The 16550-nt window shown below is 44.2% G+C and overlaps 1 protein-coding gene across 4 annotated transcripts in view; it reads left to right on the forward strand.

The window, feature by feature from the left end:
* The window catches only part of Morc2 (MORC family CW-type zinc finger 2), a 40136-nt gene extending 25024 nt beyond the window's left edge, over nt 1–15112 (forward strand). For all 4 annotated transcript variants that reach the window (XM_076545804.1, XM_076545803.1, XM_076545802.1 and 1 more), the window contains exons 10-29: nt 720–879; nt 991–1102; nt 1578–1703; nt 2203–2282; nt 3241–3323; nt 3566–3651; nt 4948–5088; nt 5175–5329; nt 5477–5605; nt 6115–6220; nt 6877–7009; nt 8457–8531; nt 8622–9002; nt 9485–9616; nt 9984–10038; nt 10527–10668; nt 10797–11021; nt 11119–11212; nt 12583–12771; nt 13604–15112. In XM_076545804.1, coding sequence (XP_076401919.1) covers nt 720–879; nt 991–1102; nt 1578–1703; nt 2203–2282; nt 3241–3323; nt 3566–3651; nt 4948–5088; nt 5175–5329; nt 5477–5605; nt 6115–6220; nt 6877–7009; nt 8457–8531; nt 8622–9002; nt 9485–9616; nt 9984–10038; nt 10527–10668; nt 10797–11021; nt 11119–11212; nt 12583–12771; nt 13604–13672 — 2673 coding nt within the window. In that variant the 3' untranslated portion in view covers nt 13673–15112. The remainder of the gene's footprint in view (nt 1–719; nt 880–990; nt 1103–1577; nt 1704–2202; nt 2283–3240; nt 3324–3565; nt 3652–4947; nt 5089–5174; nt 5330–5476; nt 5606–6114; nt 6221–6876; nt 7010–8456; nt 8532–8621; nt 9003–9484; nt 9617–9983; nt 10039–10526; nt 10669–10796; nt 11022–11118; nt 11213–12582; nt 12772–13603) is intronic.
* Nucleotides 15113–16550: the final 1438 nt, after the last annotated feature.

Consider the following 16550-nt stretch of genomic DNA (forward strand, 5'->3'; position numbering starts at 1 on the left):
ATTATTACAATAAAGCACACACCCATGTAGCCATAATTATAAACCAAAGTTAGAAGTCCCCTATTAATATCTGACCTAGTAGTCCTCAGTGTGCCCCTGGGGGAAATCACCTTCTGGTAACTTTTAGGATGATCACTTCCCTTTTGGGAGGTGGGAGGCATTGTTGGTCACTAGTGTATATGTATTTATACATGTGCACATGGACTGACAACATAGAAGTTCACTGTATTTCTTTCAGATATTACTGTGCTTGTGAGATCCATCCATGTTGATGTTTGTAGTTGTGCCTTTGTTCATTTTTATAACCATAGAATATTTTAGTTGAGTCACTCTGTAGTGAGTATTTGGGTTATTCCTATATGTATATACTGGTAAATATGTGCAGAAGTTCCTGTAGGAGTGTTTACCCAGAAATAGAATTACTGAGTTGTAGGTTATATGGTGTATGTCTAGATTCACTAGATATTTGCAAATATGTTTTCCCTTAGTGGTAAAAGGAGAATTCTTACCACATTAATGAAATGGCCAAAGACATTCTAGAGAGGCACAGAGAGCTCTGAGGCACAGACTAGCATAGGCATAGGAGTTTGAGGAAGGACCAGGAGCTGAAGACCTGATGCCAGACTACACAGCTGAAGAGACAAGAAAGCTGCTTGTTTGGAGGAAGGTGGCTCTGGAGCCCCGATCACAGTGTCCGTCTGTCCTCACTCAAAATAAAGGTGATAGTCCCATTGCCTACCTGGAATGCTCGAACACGGGAACCTGTCACAGACAATGTGGAGAAGTTTGCTATTGAGACAGAGCTCGTCTACAAGTACTCTCCTTTCCACAATGAGGAGCAAGTGATGACCCAGTTCATGAAGATTCCCGGGAATAGTGGTGAGTAGGCTTTGGATATGGAGCCCAGAGAACCTGGGAGCTCTAGAGCCTCGGGTAGTGTAGGAGTGAGCCTGGGTTGGCTGGCAGAGAGAAAGGATTTCTGTTCCCTAGGAACACTGGTGATCATCTTTAATCTCAAGCTCATGGACAATGGAGAGCCGGAACTAGACATAATCTCAAATCCAAAAGATATCCAGATGGCAGAGACCTCCCCAGAGGGCACGTGAGTATGGCTGGCAGGGTGGCAGGCCCTGGAACTGGTCTTTACTCCCTTAGGAGATGACTTCAGGGAAAAATGGAAGAGTCCCTTTCCTGGCTTTCTCTGGTGGCAGTATTGATAGAGCTGAGAGCTCCTACCTGCTTACTAGCAGGATGGTGGCTCCTCAGCAAAACTAAAGATTAGTGATTCCCTGATCTAACTCTTTCATTTGACAGAAGAAACTGAGGCCTGGGTCTAGTGGTGGTGAAATGGCACTGGGTTCCCTGTAAGGGCCAGGTAAAGTGTCTGTGGGGCACCTGTGCTAGGGACGTGACAGGGCAGTATGTAGTAGCTATGATAAAGGGCCATTCTGGTCAAAGTGTGAAGAGAAAGAAACCAGGATGTGAAATGAAAGGTGAACTGCAGAGAGGAAGTCAGTCCACAGCTTTGGGCTTACTGTGGTGTGGAGACAGTACTTCTCAGTTCCTGCTGTCTTCAGGAAGCCAGAACGACGCTCCTTCCGAGCCTATGCTGCTGTGCTCTATATTGATCCGCGGATGAGGATTTTCATTCATGGGCACAAGGTGCAGACCAAGAGACTCTCCTGCTGCTTGTATAAACCCAGGTAAGAGCCTAGCTACCATGATCTGGGCTGGGAAATGGGGTGATCTTAGAATGGTGTACTGTGAAGACTCTTAACACTGCTGATTACACCTGTTTACCAGAGAGTCCTTTCCCTGGTAAGGATGGAAGTCACAGACAGGCTGGTTGGCCCGGCCAGTTGAGGGAAGTGCCTTCTGAGATGTGGAAAGTAGCACAGGGAGCTGTCTTGTCTCAGAGGGCCTATAAACCCTTTACAGGAGAGGGGAAGCCACGGCTTATTATTGGGTTTTGTTCCTGATATGCAATTAGTGATACCTACTAAACACCAAAGGCACATCAAGAGACCAGGGACAGATTGAGTAAGGAATTGAATCATTTTGTTAAAATGAGCATGGATTTGTTTCACCACAAGAAGCCAGGGTAGCACCACATGGGAGGAGGCAGGGTGCTGCTTGAGCTGCTCAGGTTGGCTGCCTGGCCCACTGCTGCTTGGCCCTCAGGTTGCTTTTTCTGCTCTTCAGAATGTACAAGTATACATCAAGCCGTTTCAAGACTCGGGCAGAACAGGAAGTGAAGAAGGCAGAGCATGTAGCACGGATTGGTAATGCTACTCCCTGTGTTGGAAGGAGGGATGGAGTTGGGGGCACTGCTTGTATCCAAAGCCTGGGACAAAGCTGTTCTCCTGCCGGAGCCAGTTCCTCTCCAACTCTCCCCATATCTAATCCTATCAGCATTGTCTCTCTAGACTTGACTCTCTCTTCCCACTATTTATAGGACTTTATGCAGGGCTGAAATGGCATAAAACAAATCTATAGATTCTTATTTAAGTCAGATATCAAGCCAGATATAGGTTCAAAACCATTGAAATAATCTCACCCTGCATATAGCTTTAAATTAAGTTGGCCCAGCACTCGGGAGGCAGAGGCAGGCGGATCTCGGTGAGTTCAAGGCCAGCCTGGGCTACCAAGTGAGTCCCAGGAAAGGCGCAAAGCTACACAGAGAAACCCTGTCTCGAAAAACCAAAAAAAAAAAAAAAAAAAAAAAAATAAGTTGGACAGAAATCTCTAGGTTTCTCCCTAGAAATGATCACAGTTTTCTCAGCTGTTTGGTGGGGGTGATTGTCTGAAGCATTCTTCAGGCTCCAGTTCATGCTGAAGGTTGAATTCCCATTGGATAATTTTTTTTAACTATTGTAATTTATTTGTGAAGCTTAAGAATATGGGGTATAAATAATGCTTTCCTTGGGGTTATGGTTTTGAGATAGACTTACTTATCCCATGTTGGCCTCAAACTCAGTGATCCTCCTGCCTTAGCCTGCAGAGTACTAGAATTATATATAAGTATGTACCATCTTGTCCATGACAGTTTTGAATGTGTCAGTTGTCTTTTTTTTTCCCCCTGAAGCAGTTGTGTAGTTCAGGCCCACAGGCTGCCCCATGTGGCCATTGCACCTCTAGGTAGCCTTTTCCTTGTTAGCATATACTTCTTGTGCAGCAGGAACTGCTCTGGATCAGTGAAGGATGACAGAGTTCTGTACTTTTTATTTCTTCTGGTTTTAGCTGAAGAGAAGGCCCGGGAGGCAGAGAGCAAAGCTCGGACATTAGAAGTACGAATGGGTGGAGACCTGACACGGGACTCGAGGGTAAGTCCTCAGACTCAGACTCAGGCTCTCTTTCCTGGCGTATGTGGCATTGGGATCCAGTATCCTGACCTTAGTAAAAGGAAATACAGCTTTTAAGTTTGTCCCCAGTCAGGTCACTTTTCTGTAGAAAGAAATAATCTTCAGATGTGTGTTAGCATCGGTGCTATCTGTGTAAAAATCTCCTATTGCTTAGTGTAGCCTGGAGCGCCTCCTCCCCTCTCCTGATGGGCATGTATTTGCAGGTGATGTTGCGGCAGGTTCAGAATACAGCCATCACCCTGCGTAGAGAAGCTGATGTCAAGAAAAGAATCAAGGATGCCAAGCAGCGGTGAGTACTTGGACAGCCCTTTGGTCTTTTAAAATGATATGGCATTTGCACAAACAGGTTGCCATTTGGTACCAAGTTTACTCTGAGAAAACCATCACTACTGTGATAGCCAATGCTGGTCAGATACTTCTGACCCTGCAGAAGGCAGGCAGAACTGACACTTAACTCTCACTGCTGTCCATTTCTTATTCTTTTCTGTTAAAGTTGTACAAAATGCCCATTGTGTAAAACTTGAAAAATATAAAACATTTAAATAAAAACCATGAAACTCCCTTATTCTTCTGAAAATATGTGTTCTTACTTTTTGTTGTTGTTGTTTTGTTTTTTCGAGACAGGGTTTCTCTGTAATTTTGGTGCCTGTCCTGGATCTCGCTCTGTAGACCAGGCTGGCCTCAAACTCACAAGTGATCCGCCTGGCTCTGCCTCCTGAGTGCTGGGATTAAAGGTGTGCACCACCGCCACCTGGCTATGTTCTTATTTTTTATAGTACATAATTCATTCTCCGCTGGTTATAAATGTAGAATGATACTATAGATTGAGTTTTGTGCCTTTTCATTTAGGATATATTGTTTTGGGTCTACATCATCAGGTCTCTGACCTGAGCTCTATGTAGAGCTTCTCAGGTTCTAGGGCATGAATTCCTAGCTAGACTCCAGGTTGCTTCCTTGCCACAGGCATTAAGTTTCAGGTTACTTCACGCTAACTTGTCCCAAGATTTTCTGGACGTGTCATGAGTGTCTTTTCTCATATATTCTGGTTAATTTTTTGCCTTTAAAACTATTACTGTTAAATAAACCAGGTGTAGTGATGAACATCTTTAATCCCAGTTCTTGGGAGGCAGAGACAGATGGTGCTCTCTCTGAGTACCAGGCCAGCCTGGTCTGCAGAGTGAGTTCCAAGACTCGCTTGAAAAACAAAGTAAACTGAACTATTGCTGTTACATAATTGGAATTTTGAGGAAGATATGATTATAATGTTATATTTATTCCACTATTTAATTCTCTCTGCAGAGGAGATTTGCAGCAGTATCATAGTAACACATTCATATTTAAATCCATTCCTGTTTTGCTACATTAAAAACAAAAAACAAAAACAGAATTCAATGTTTATACAGATGGCCACTGAACAGTACAGAGCCTTATCAAGTCTAACATCACACATTGAATGGAGATGGCAAATTTTAACGTGTCTCAAAAAGCTTTACACACCTTTATCACCATGTTGTTTTTGTGCTAATGAGTTAATAGGCTTGACCTTTTTTCTTTTTCTTTTTTTTCCCCTTTCCTCCTCTATTAGAGCACTCAAAGAACCCAAGGAACTGAATTTTGTTTTTGGGGTCAATATTGAACACCGGGACCTAGATGGCATGTTTATCTACAATTGTAGCCGCCTGATCAAGATGTATGAGAAAGTGGGCCCACAGCTGGAAGGGGGCATGTGAGTACTGCTCTAGGAGAGTTTTCCAGCCCAGGATGAATGGCAAAAGAGTTCTGGTGACAGCTGTGACCTCCTTGTCCTTGCAGGGCATGTGGTGGGGTTGTTGGGGTTGTTGATGTGCCCTACTTGGTTCTGGAGCCTACACATAACAAGCAAGACTTTGCTGATGCTAAGGAGTACCGACATCTACTTCGAGCAATGGGGGAGCACTTGGCGCAGTATTGGAAGGACATCGCCATTGGTAATGGGACTGGCCACCTGGCCTCAGCCTCTCTTTTACCTTGAACCTTAAGATGCTTTAATTGTGTGAGAGTGTGAATTTATTAGTTAGGAAGACGGTGCAGTGAGGTTTGCTTCTAATTGTAATGTATGGGCATTTACCTTCTAGCCCAGCGTGGAATCATCAAGTTTTGGGATGAGTTTGGCTACCTTTCTGCCAACTGGAACCAACCCCCGTCCAGTGAGCTGCGTTTCAAACGCCGAAGGGCTATGGAAATCCCAACCACTATCCAGTGTGGTGAGTTGAGTGGTGGGAACTCTTTTCCAGCCTCCTGTCATGATACTCTTCTCTTTAGCCTCATGCTGGCCTTCTGACTTGACTAATATTCATAAACTTAGGTTCCACCAGGAACAGGATCTGTTTGGCAGTCGCTCTGTGAGCACAGTCTTGAGGCTGCACTAGTTCTTCCAGTTTCTCTTCATGAGGTGGACAGTCATCCTACCTTGGGGGCATTTCATACCACAGATGGGCCAGGCTCAGTAGATTTGGTACCATGTTGTATCTAGTATGAATAAATGACTGAGCCTGGAGGAAGGACGGGCTGGTGGCCTTAAGATTCCATGGTATTTTTAATCCTTGCTGCAGTCTCTGTCCATACGGTGAATGAATTGGTTTTGTAGTAATAGATAAAGAATGTTGAAAGTCCAGGACATCTTTGCTGGGGACCTAGCTGTGAGGAATCTGGAGTCCAGTAATTGTTGATAGGTGTGGCTGACCTGTAGGGAGGGGTGTTTTTTCTTTTGCAGATTTGTGTCTGAAATGGAGAACCCTACCCTTCCAGCTGAGTTCAGTAGAAAAAGATTATCCTGATACTTGGGTTTGCTCCATGAACCCCGATCCTGAGCAGGACCGGTGAGCCTTTCTTTAACAAGGATTGTGATTACCCTTCTCTCCCTGTTGTAGTTTTCTTTCTGTTGCCGTGATAGACATCAGGACCAGAAGCAATTTGGCTTATACTTCCAAGTACAATCCATCATTTTTAGAAGTCAGGCAGGAATTCAAGCAGGAACTTGAAGTAGAACCAAGAAGAAATAGAAGAAATACTGTGTACTGGCTCAGTAACTCAGGCTCATGCTTAGCCAACTTTCTTATACAGCCTAAAGCCTTGAGATATTACCCACCCATAGTGGGCTAAGGCCTCCTTCATCAATTAACAAGGTAGTCCCTGACAAACATGGCATGCCCACAGGCCAGTCTGATCTAGGCAGTTCTTCAATCCAGGCTTTCTTCTCAGATGACCCTAGGCTGTGTCAAGTTGACAGTTAAAGCTAACTCGACATTCACCAAGCCTACCACTGTTCCCTCCACCTTGGGGTATTTCTTGAGGTCGGTGTTTTCATAGCATCACATCTCTGGCTGCTGCACATGGTATGTACCCAAGAAGGAAGAATAAATGTGTCCTGTAACACATACCATTTTTATGCATTGGAAGCTCTGTGGTAGTTGCAAGACAGCAAGTCTCTGTCCTATAGGAACCTTGTTTTGCCACCAGTTTCTTCTCTTTGCAGCTGTGAAGCTTCTGAACAGAAGCAAAAGGTTCCTTTGGGGACATTAAAAAAGGACCTAAAGACACAGGAAGAAAAGCAAAAGCAGCTGACAGAGAAAATTCGCCAGCAGCAGGAAAAGCTAGAAGCTCTTCAGGTATGCGGTCATGGGCAAGTGGGCAAAAACAGCCCATGTCAGCAAGACTAAGGCTTTCAGTGGCTTTCTTGTCCCTTCCACTCACCATGTGTTCCCACCAAGGTTTTTCAAGCCTGAGTTCCAAACACTTTTCTGATTGATTATTTGGACAACAAACTATTTTGTTTCTTTATCCAAATCAGTCCAATGTATTTAGAAGAAATCACCATTAACTCAATATTTATAACTTTTTCCCCTCTTCCTCCCATCAGAAATTAAACTAGAGTTTTGTATGTATTAGGCAAGCTGTACTACTGAGCTGTATCTCTAACCCTTTTCTTGCTTTTTATTTTATTTTTTTTAAGTTTCACTGAGTTCAGCATAATAAGTTCAGGCTGGTCTTGGACTTAAGATTCTTTGGAGTTGCTCTTTCCAATTTTGCATGAATGCCTACACATAAAAATATATATAATTTTTAGTAGTCACAGGGAACCATCCCATGTATATTTAATATATGCATATATTATTTTTAGTGCATAATCACTTCTTGATAATTTGTGAAATTGGAAGTTTACAAAATGTTAAGGCTTTAAAAAAATTCTTCTCAAGTAACCTTGCAGAAGATGTATTGTTTTTCATTTTATTTATTTATTTATTTATTCTCTCATATATTACATCCCAACTGCAGTTTCCCCAACTTTCTTCCTCCCAGTCACCCCCCTCCCATTTTTACCAGTATGTAGAAAAGTATTATCTTTTTATTGCAAATTTGATTAGCAAAGATTAATTTTATTTTTTATTTTTAAGGTTGATCAAATTTTTATGTGTACTTAATGTTTCCAATATGTCATTTCATTTTTTAAAAAGTTTTACTTATTTTTATTATTTTAAAATTGTGTCTGTGCATGAGTATATGCATGGAATGTGTATGTAGGTGCCTATGGATTCAGAAGGGGGCATCAGATCCTTGTTGTGGGTGATGGGACCTGAACTCTGGTGCCCTACAAGACCAATCTGCACTTTTAACCAATGAGCCATCTCTATAGCCCCCAACTTCATATTGGTTGCAAAACTAATTTCCTTTCTTTCTGTGTCTGTTCAGTACACTATACTCACTAACTGGAAATGTCTTAAGTATGTTGAATCCCACCTACTTCTCTGGCTCATGCCAACTTTACCTCACCAGTCCTTTCCCACCTTTTTGGTTTCTTTTTAAGAAGTTATAAAGACTTCCCCAGTTTCGCAATTGCTGAATCTGTTACATAGGTACCCTTTATATATATAAATATATATGTGTGTGTATATGTATATATGTACATAGTGTAGACATATATACATGCATACACACACATAGTGCCTTTCAGGTGATAATAGAAAGCTTTCAGAATTAGAACTGATCACTGCCCCAGGCGCATAGTGAGGGTCCAGAAAGACTGTAAACAATTTTGTTATTGCATTTGTTTTGCAGAAAACTACACCCATCCGCTCACAAGCTGACCTGAAGAAATTGCCCTTAGAAGTGACTACCAGACCTTCCACTGAAGTAAAGCCCAGGGGCATAAGGGAGGTGGGGCTCTTCTGGTGTCTTAAGCTAGGATCAGTGTTCCCACTGTCTGTGGGCTTTTTTTTTTAGGAACCTGTGCGGAGACCTCAGCGTCCTCGGTCACCCCCTTTACCTGCAGTGATCAAGAATGCTCCTAGCAGACCCCCTTCTATTCATACTTCCAGACCAACTAGCCAACTCCGAAAGGCTTCGGTTATCAGCAGTCCCCCAAAACCGCCTACTACAGCAGCCCGAGGAGAAACTAGTACTTCCAGGCTGCTCCAGCCAGCTGAGGCACCCCGAAAGCCTGCAAACCCTCCCATCAAGACTGTACCCCGACTCACCCTTCCTGTGCAGCCCCCATCACCATCTCTACTCCCTAACTCTAAGAACCTTCGGGATGTCCCCGCTCAAAAAGCCATCAAGACTCCAGTGGTCAAGAAGCCGGAGCCACCTGTTAAACATTCTGTGGTGAGATGTTTTGCCTGAAAGAAAGTTATAGTAGAGAAATCCAGGATCACTGAATCTTAAAACTCTTCTGATGCTTTTGAAGAGGAGGAGCCTACATAACAAGAGACTTGCTCAGAACTTAGACAGTGAGTTTTTTACCCAGCAGACCCAACCTTGGTCTGCTGTAAACTTGAGTCACCTCCACTAGCTTCTTACAAGTGTAGGTATAGTTTGTTAACTTGGTGACAGGTGGTTTTGGTAGATTATGTATGGCAGTGGTCACTGTGTGTCAAGGAGGTCTCTGAGAGCCTTCTCTTGTGGCTGCTATTGTCAAAAGTCACATAGTGTAAGGGCCAGAAGGTTGCTTATGTGTGTACTGAGTAATTCCAAGTAGGAATTGACATAAACTCCTTGGAATAGTTTCTTTAGGCTACACAAAATATTCCTGCATTTTAGAGGCTGAACAGGGAGGGTCCCTTCATGCTCCTACTCTTCTGCTGTAGGCAACCTCAGGTCGGAAGCGGAGTCTTGTAGTCTCTGATGAGGAAGAGGCTGAAGAAGAAGCTGAGAAGAGGAAAGAGAGATGCAAACGGGGCAAATTTGCTGTGAAGGAGGAGAAGAAGGAGGCAAATGAGGTGGGTGGTCACATGAGCTTCACTGGGCCTGTGCTGGTCCCCATGGTCTTCATGACTTGAGACTTTGAGCCTAGTTGACCTCTCAAGGACTCTTGTTACCCAGATGTTAAGAAACATGGGGCCAGGTAGATCTTGAGACTTGTTCTAATTACAGGTCAGTATATACTGGTGTACACCTAGGGGTCTAGAATCACTTAAATGTGTCCCTTGCCTGCTCTTCTGTTCATAAAGATGGCAGAAGGGTAGATACCTGGGACAGCACAAGAAGATGTGTTACAGCCGATGACCATGGGTGGCCAGTAACACAAAAGACTACTACTTTTTAGAGGCCATTGAAGAAGCTTCTAATAGACTGTTCTCCTTGCAGCTTTCAGACAGTGCTGGGGAAGATGACCCAGCTGAACTCAAGAAGGCTCAGAAAGGCAAGTTTGGGGAAGTCCCTGTCAGCCTGTGGTGGAAATGGAAATAGAGCCTTCACTGTCAGCCTCCTCCTTAAGCTAGCAGCTTCCTGGGCTTGGTCTCTATCTACAGTTGGTCTAGCTATTCCCTTCATGATGTTTTGTTTCATTTGTAATGCTTGAGCTTTTTGAGCAGACATTTATTAGATAGTCCAGTTTGGCCTTGAACTTGTAATCCTCTGGCTCAGTCTCCCAGTGCTGGGATTAAAGGCATATGCCATCATGCTTGGCTTGTGGTTTTTGTTTGTTTTGTTTTGATACTAATTCTTTGGTGTTTGCCCTCGGCAAGTCACTCGTCTGTGTCGTTGCTCTATGACAGATGGAAGAATCTGCATTGCTAAGTCAGGGTGCATACCGAGGGACCCACCTGGGGACTACCTTTTACAATACAGCACTGGCTGAGGTGGGAGATCTGATGTAGTTCTGATTCTCACTTGTGTTTGAATTCTCAGATAAAGGACTGCATGTAGAGGTACGTGTGAACCGAGAATGGTACACAGGTCGTGTCACAGCTGTAGAGATGGGCAAGAATGTGGTTCGGTGGAAAGTGAAGTTTGATTACGTGCCCACAGACACAACACCAAGAGACCGCTGGTAATGCCCTCTTCTGTGAGATCAGAATAGCAGAAGTCAGCTAGAGTAAAGGGAGGAAGTACCCTCATGTCCTTCCTAGCAGCCTATTAGGAGCTTAGGACAGACATAAGTTCTGTGTCCCCCCATAGGGTAGAGAAAGGCAGTGAAGATGTACGACTGATGAAGCCACCTTCTCCAGAGCATCAGAGTCCTGACACGCAGCAAGAAGGTGGTGAGGAGGAGGAGGCTGTGGTGACCCAGCAGGCTGTGGCCTTGCCAGAGCCCTCTACCTCTGATGGTTTCAACATTGAGCCAGACACTACTGCCTCAAGTACCAACCATGAGACTATTGACCTCCTGGTCCAGATTCTTCGGTTTGTGTTTCTTTAGCCTTTTCCTTAGGACTGACAATAGTTCTTCACTTTTTCCATGCTATTCTGAGTTCTTATCCCTCCTTTTTTTCCTACTTAGGAATTGCTTGCGGTATTTCTTGCCTCCAAGTTTCCCCATCTCCAAGAAGGAGCTAAGTGCTATGAATTCAGAAGAACTAATATCTTTTCCTCTGGTGAGTCTGGCCTGACTTGGTTTTTACACGCAGTTGTCCCCTCATGCTTGTTATTATGTAGAAAATTATTGGAGCTGAAGGAATTGTTGATCTGAACCATGCCCAGGGCCAGTTAGCAAATAATAATGGGTTTGTAGGCTATATGGTGTTTGATAACTACTCACCTCTGCAATTATAGCCTGAAAGTATCTAGAGGCAGTCCATCAGGGAATATGGCTTTATTTACAGAAACATACAACTTGATTTGTCTGCTGCCCTGGCCTTTATAGGGGCATCTTTAGTAGAGTGAGTCCTGTGACATTATTGTCTCGAAGTAAGCCCAGCCCAGGCTTTGGCTTTTGCCCTTGTTTAGACTGGGCTCTCCAGAGGTCCTAGGAGAACAAACATCTTCGACTTGTTACTTTTGGCATCAACTTGTGAAATTCAAAGCAAAAGCCAGGGTAAAGCAGGACCTCAGCAGTAGGCACTGCCGCTCAGCCCAGAACAGAGTCAGTATGACTGTCCGATTCTAAAAATACTATCTAGCTTGTTTTTGTAAAAGTGGTTACCAGTACTAGTGCACAGCTTTGATTTTCTGGTTGTAGTTTCTAAAACCAAACTTACAATTTTGTTCATTTTTTTGTCCTTATCACTGTGTAAATGGTGTTCTCTAGTAATTTCACAATTAAAAGTTTAATATAATTGCCTTCAAGATATTTGCATTTGACTTAAAATTTATTTTGTGCGGCCAAGATATTTCTTATGTAGAATGTGAAGTTTCTCTTGCTATCACGATGTGAGATCATAGTGTAGTTTGTAAGGCAAAACAGCAGTCAGAAGCCCCTCATTGTAGCAGCTCATGCAACCTTCACAGAAACAAATTGGTGCTAAAGTTGTTCAGACTGCCCTGGACAGCCAGGACCTGTGGTGGTTTTGCCCATGAAAATGACTTCCTCTTTCTTAGTGGCTCTTTCTGAGCAGATCATACTGGGATACGACTTAAAATTGTTTTTAACTACTATAGCCACTTCATAATAAAAGGCTCTGTTGCTGTACAACTATTTACTGTACAAATCTGGGGATAATTGGTGTTGGTGGGTGCCTGATAGATCTTTGATCCTAACACTGTGTTGGATATAGAAGTCCTATTCTGGAGTTAGAGAGGTGTGATTGAGCTAGGAGAATGATCCCACAGTCCTCTTTTGCTATGTAGAAAGGTAAGACAGCCTTCCAGTTTACTAAGCACTTGGCTGAGTGCATTGTGTCCTCATTCTTATGGTATCCCCAACGGACTGCCTCTGAGACCTCTTTGAAGACTGCTTTCCCCTAGTACTGAAATAAAACCAAGTGTACTTCTGAACTCATGGCTCCTACCATGTTTCCTTCCACAGAAAGAATACTTCAAGCAGTATGAGGTGGGGCTCCAGAATCTGTGCCATTCCTACCAAAGCCGTGCTGACTCACGGGCAAAAGCCTCAGAGGAGAGCTTGCGCACCTCTGAGAAAAAGCTTCGTGAGACAGAGGAGAAGTTACAAAAGTTGAGGACCAACATTGTAGCACTCCTGCAAAAAGTACAGGAGGTAAGTAAGCCAAGCAGCTCTTGTAGAAGACAGACCAGCTGGTCTCAGGGAGTGGGGCTGGACTTCTCACAGGACTCCAGCCACTCAGGGAGTCTTTGTTTCCAACACTGGCTGCTCAGAGTCCTGACAAGAGGGCTTGAAGTGATAGAGCTGCCTGGGCCTCATCCCAGCCACACCGCACAGACTATTCAGTTTGCTTTGAGAACCTTTTAAGCCACAAGCAAAATTCTTACTTACCTAAATGGTTTCCCAGGTGGGGTTGAGTAGTGGAGAAGTGAGATATTGCCCCTTAGGCAACGTCTTCTACACAGTAGAGACTGGGAGCCTGATCTCTGAGGGCAGGCTTGTGGAGAAGCTAGAGCTACAAATGGGGTGGTACTGTGAAGTAACTAATGAGAGACTGAATCCTTGGGGAAGCCACTTGTCTAGGTTGCTTAGAGTGGACTCTGAAGAGATACTTGCACTGAGACTAGGATCTGACTAAGCTGTAGTAGGGTAGATGGTAGGAGAGGCAGGACCTCTAAGTATGTAGTTTGAACACAAGAGCAGAAAAGTCACTGGAGGGTTGCAGCATAGTCCAATTTTCAATATCAGACACTCTAGTTAATTGGAGGGATGTAGGTTAGAACCAGAGAACCTGATAAGAAAGTTCTCATACTTTCCTGGGCATGCACAATGACTGATGACAAAGGATAACTGAGATTTAGAAGAAGGGCAGGAGTGAGAGACAGACAACTGGGCAAGAGATAACAGGATGGAGTTTAGGCCCAGTCCCACCCCCCCCCCAACCTGTTTTCCTGCCCCAGCTGACCCCCACCCCACTTTGTTCCAGGACATAGACATCAACACAGATGACGAGCTGGATGCCTACATTGAGGACCTCATCACCAAAGGGGACTGAGGAGCTGGGAGGCAGATGATTCCTCTGCATACCTGCCCCTCAGCAGAGCAGCTTCTGGGGAGGGGGATTTCATTAGTGAGTTGGTGGACTTCATCTTGGTTTGACTCATGTGGGACATTTGTGCTTTGGGAAGGAGATTCCTTGAATCTTCTTCTCTAAGTTTACATAAATATTTATTTTTTAAAAGAGAAGATGTTAATGCCTGCTGTGAGACAATTCTTTTGTGTGACTCTTGAGGAAAGGGCACAGAGTCTGAGCCATTGAGCTGGCACCTCAAGATAGGACGAAGCAAGCACCAGCCTGAAGTTGGAGAGGCTGTGGGGGCAGGGTGATTTTTCTCCTAGAGGATCAACAATGGAATATGAAAAATTTATGTCCGCAGGGACTCAGATCTACAAGACCCACAAGGGGTGATCAAAGCAGGCCCAGTATCAGAAAGACTCCCTGTAACAGGTCTCCTGGTATCCAGTCAGGGCTTTGAAGGTTTGTAGGCTGCCTGAGCAGCTGTCAGAGTCATCCTGGCTGTGGCAGTATCCAGACAGCTTGGAGATAATTCTTGATGCTCAAATTCCCTGCACCACCTACTCTATTGCTGAAGGAGCCATTTCCCAAGTCAACCACACTGTCCAAGCTCAAGCGTGGACAGCTCTGACTGGTCAGATTGCTGGGCTGGATAGCACTCTGAATGTTGAACTCCAAAGATTCTCAGGGTGTGCAGGTGTGGAAGAGCTCTCTGGAGGAGGAGGCTTCCTCAGTGGTGCTAGTTCTTGGAGAGCCTTTGCTGCTGCTTTTCTACTATGTTCTCTGTGGGCTCCAGAGAGCCCAGCACCTCCCATACTCTGGAACAGTGAGGAGGAGGAGGAGGAGGAGAAGGAGGGACCATGTTCTTCAGACAGTTACTCAGAGCCAGAAAGGCAAGAGCTTCATCTGATGGCCATTGGGAGAATTCTGCTTCCAGTCCCACCAACTCTTCACTCCTGTTGAAGACCACTGAAGACAGAACTGTGACTTTGTTCTCTTGATCTAAACCATCCTGGGATTTGTTTCCTCCATCACCCGAGTCCCATGGTATTTGCAGAATTCGGGGAAGTGGTGGTAAGGGAACTGTGCACATGTGGCTAGAAGTGCCTGCTTGGGTTCTAGGCTACCCCAGACTATCCTGTCAGGCAATCCCTGATGCAGGGTTGTTTGCAGGGGAGTATCATTCAGAAGTAGTCCTCTTTGGAACATTCTCCAATAGATGGGGTTCCTGAGTTGGTGCACATAACCCACCAGTCCAACTTTCTGTTGACCCTATCCAGGCAGTGTGTGATCCATTTTTGTCTGTAAACCCACTGTTTAAAAGAAAATTGGTCCTGCATTTTTATTGGCAGGTAATACTTTTTTTTTTAACCTACACATGTAATCAAAATGTGTTACCATAAATTTCTACTGGTGAGACTCCTGAGTTGAGTGCATTCTTATGTGAAATACAAGACCTTTCTCTTCATTCTGCTGCTTCTCCACTGTCTTTGTTTTTAGCTTCACTTCCTTAATACTTCATTTCTTAGATGTTTTAGCTTGAACTTTCTGGATGTACTAATCCAACCTCAGCTCTTCTGAATGCTGCCTCTTCCTCAGGCAGAGGTCCTACTGTTGTGATGGCAAGATAAAATAGAGGGTCTTCCTGGGAACGTCATAAAATAGGTGACCTTGGAACTGGTTGATAAGGCGTCCACGGGCTCTAAAGGAGAGGGGTGGGGTTGAAGATGCTCAATGACAAGTGGACATGTAAGAATCTGAATGCTACAAAAGGCTGAATGTGAAAAGCAAGGCTTTCTTTTGCCTGGTCCCAGTTCTCTCTGGAGATCAGAGGATTCATCTTGGACACATGGCAACACATCTGCCCTCTTGGGTTTCCTTAGGTTTTTCATCAAGTAGTACATCATATATTGTTTCAGAATGAGTCTAGTATGAATCTGCTTTGTTCTGAGCCATCACAGGACATCTCATTATCTTGAATGTGTTGTCATGTAACAATCTTAAACACTGTGTTCCTAACATCTGTGAAGAAAGCTGTGGTATGTGTGTACGTTTATCCATTACATTTGTATAGAGGGTAAGTTCAGATACATTTCCGTTCTGCTCCCAGCAACTTCCAGTTTCAACTCATTAATTGTGGGTATCTCCAAAAGTGGTTTTGTTTTCATGTGACTGAACATTTTCATTGGCTTGTCCGGGTTTCTTGGTTTTTTTTTTGTTGGTGCAGATGTATATGTAGTTCTGCATCTAGGACTAAGGATCTTTTAAATCAAGAGTTTGCAAAATCTTCAGGAAAACGTCTTAGGTAGGATTTAGGATTTCCAACCCCATTTGGGAATAAAATGCTGTCTACTCCCAGGTCAAGACAAGGACATGACACTTGCTTTCTAAGAATTAGTACAGGCTGAGGAAACTTCTGGTTTCTTTTCATCTGTCTGAGAGATACTGTTTTTTTATCTTTACAAGGCTCATGCTTCCCATGTTAGCAGCTGGCTGATAGTTAGCACCTTTAGGGATCAATGGTAAAGGTTGAGAAGACTCCAAATTTGCCATTGATACAGAACTCAAGTTTTGCCTGAGTGTTTTGTGCCTCCACTGGCTACTTGACCCCTATTTGGAAGATCATTTAGCAGTGCTGGGTGAGCCTGAAATATCCTGAGAATTCTACAGCAAGGTTCTGGACTTCACTGGAGATGGAACCTAGGAGGCTCCATGTGCAACAGCCACACTGTGCTGCCTTCTCAGAGCAGCTGCAGGGCCAGCTTGACCCAGAAGGCAGGGCCCCAACAGGTTCTGTCTTCAGACTGCCAGTTCCCCTGCACTGCTCCACGACAACAGGTGTGGTGAGGCATGGTGT

Source organism: Peromyscus maniculatus, chromosome 10 (genome assembly GCF_049852395.1).
Source record: "Peromyscus maniculatus bairdii isolate BWxNUB_F1_BW_parent chromosome 10, HU_Pman_BW_mat_3.1, whole genome shotgun sequence".
Lineage (NCBI taxonomy): Eukaryota > Metazoa > Chordata > Mammalia > Rodentia > Cricetidae > Peromyscus > Peromyscus maniculatus.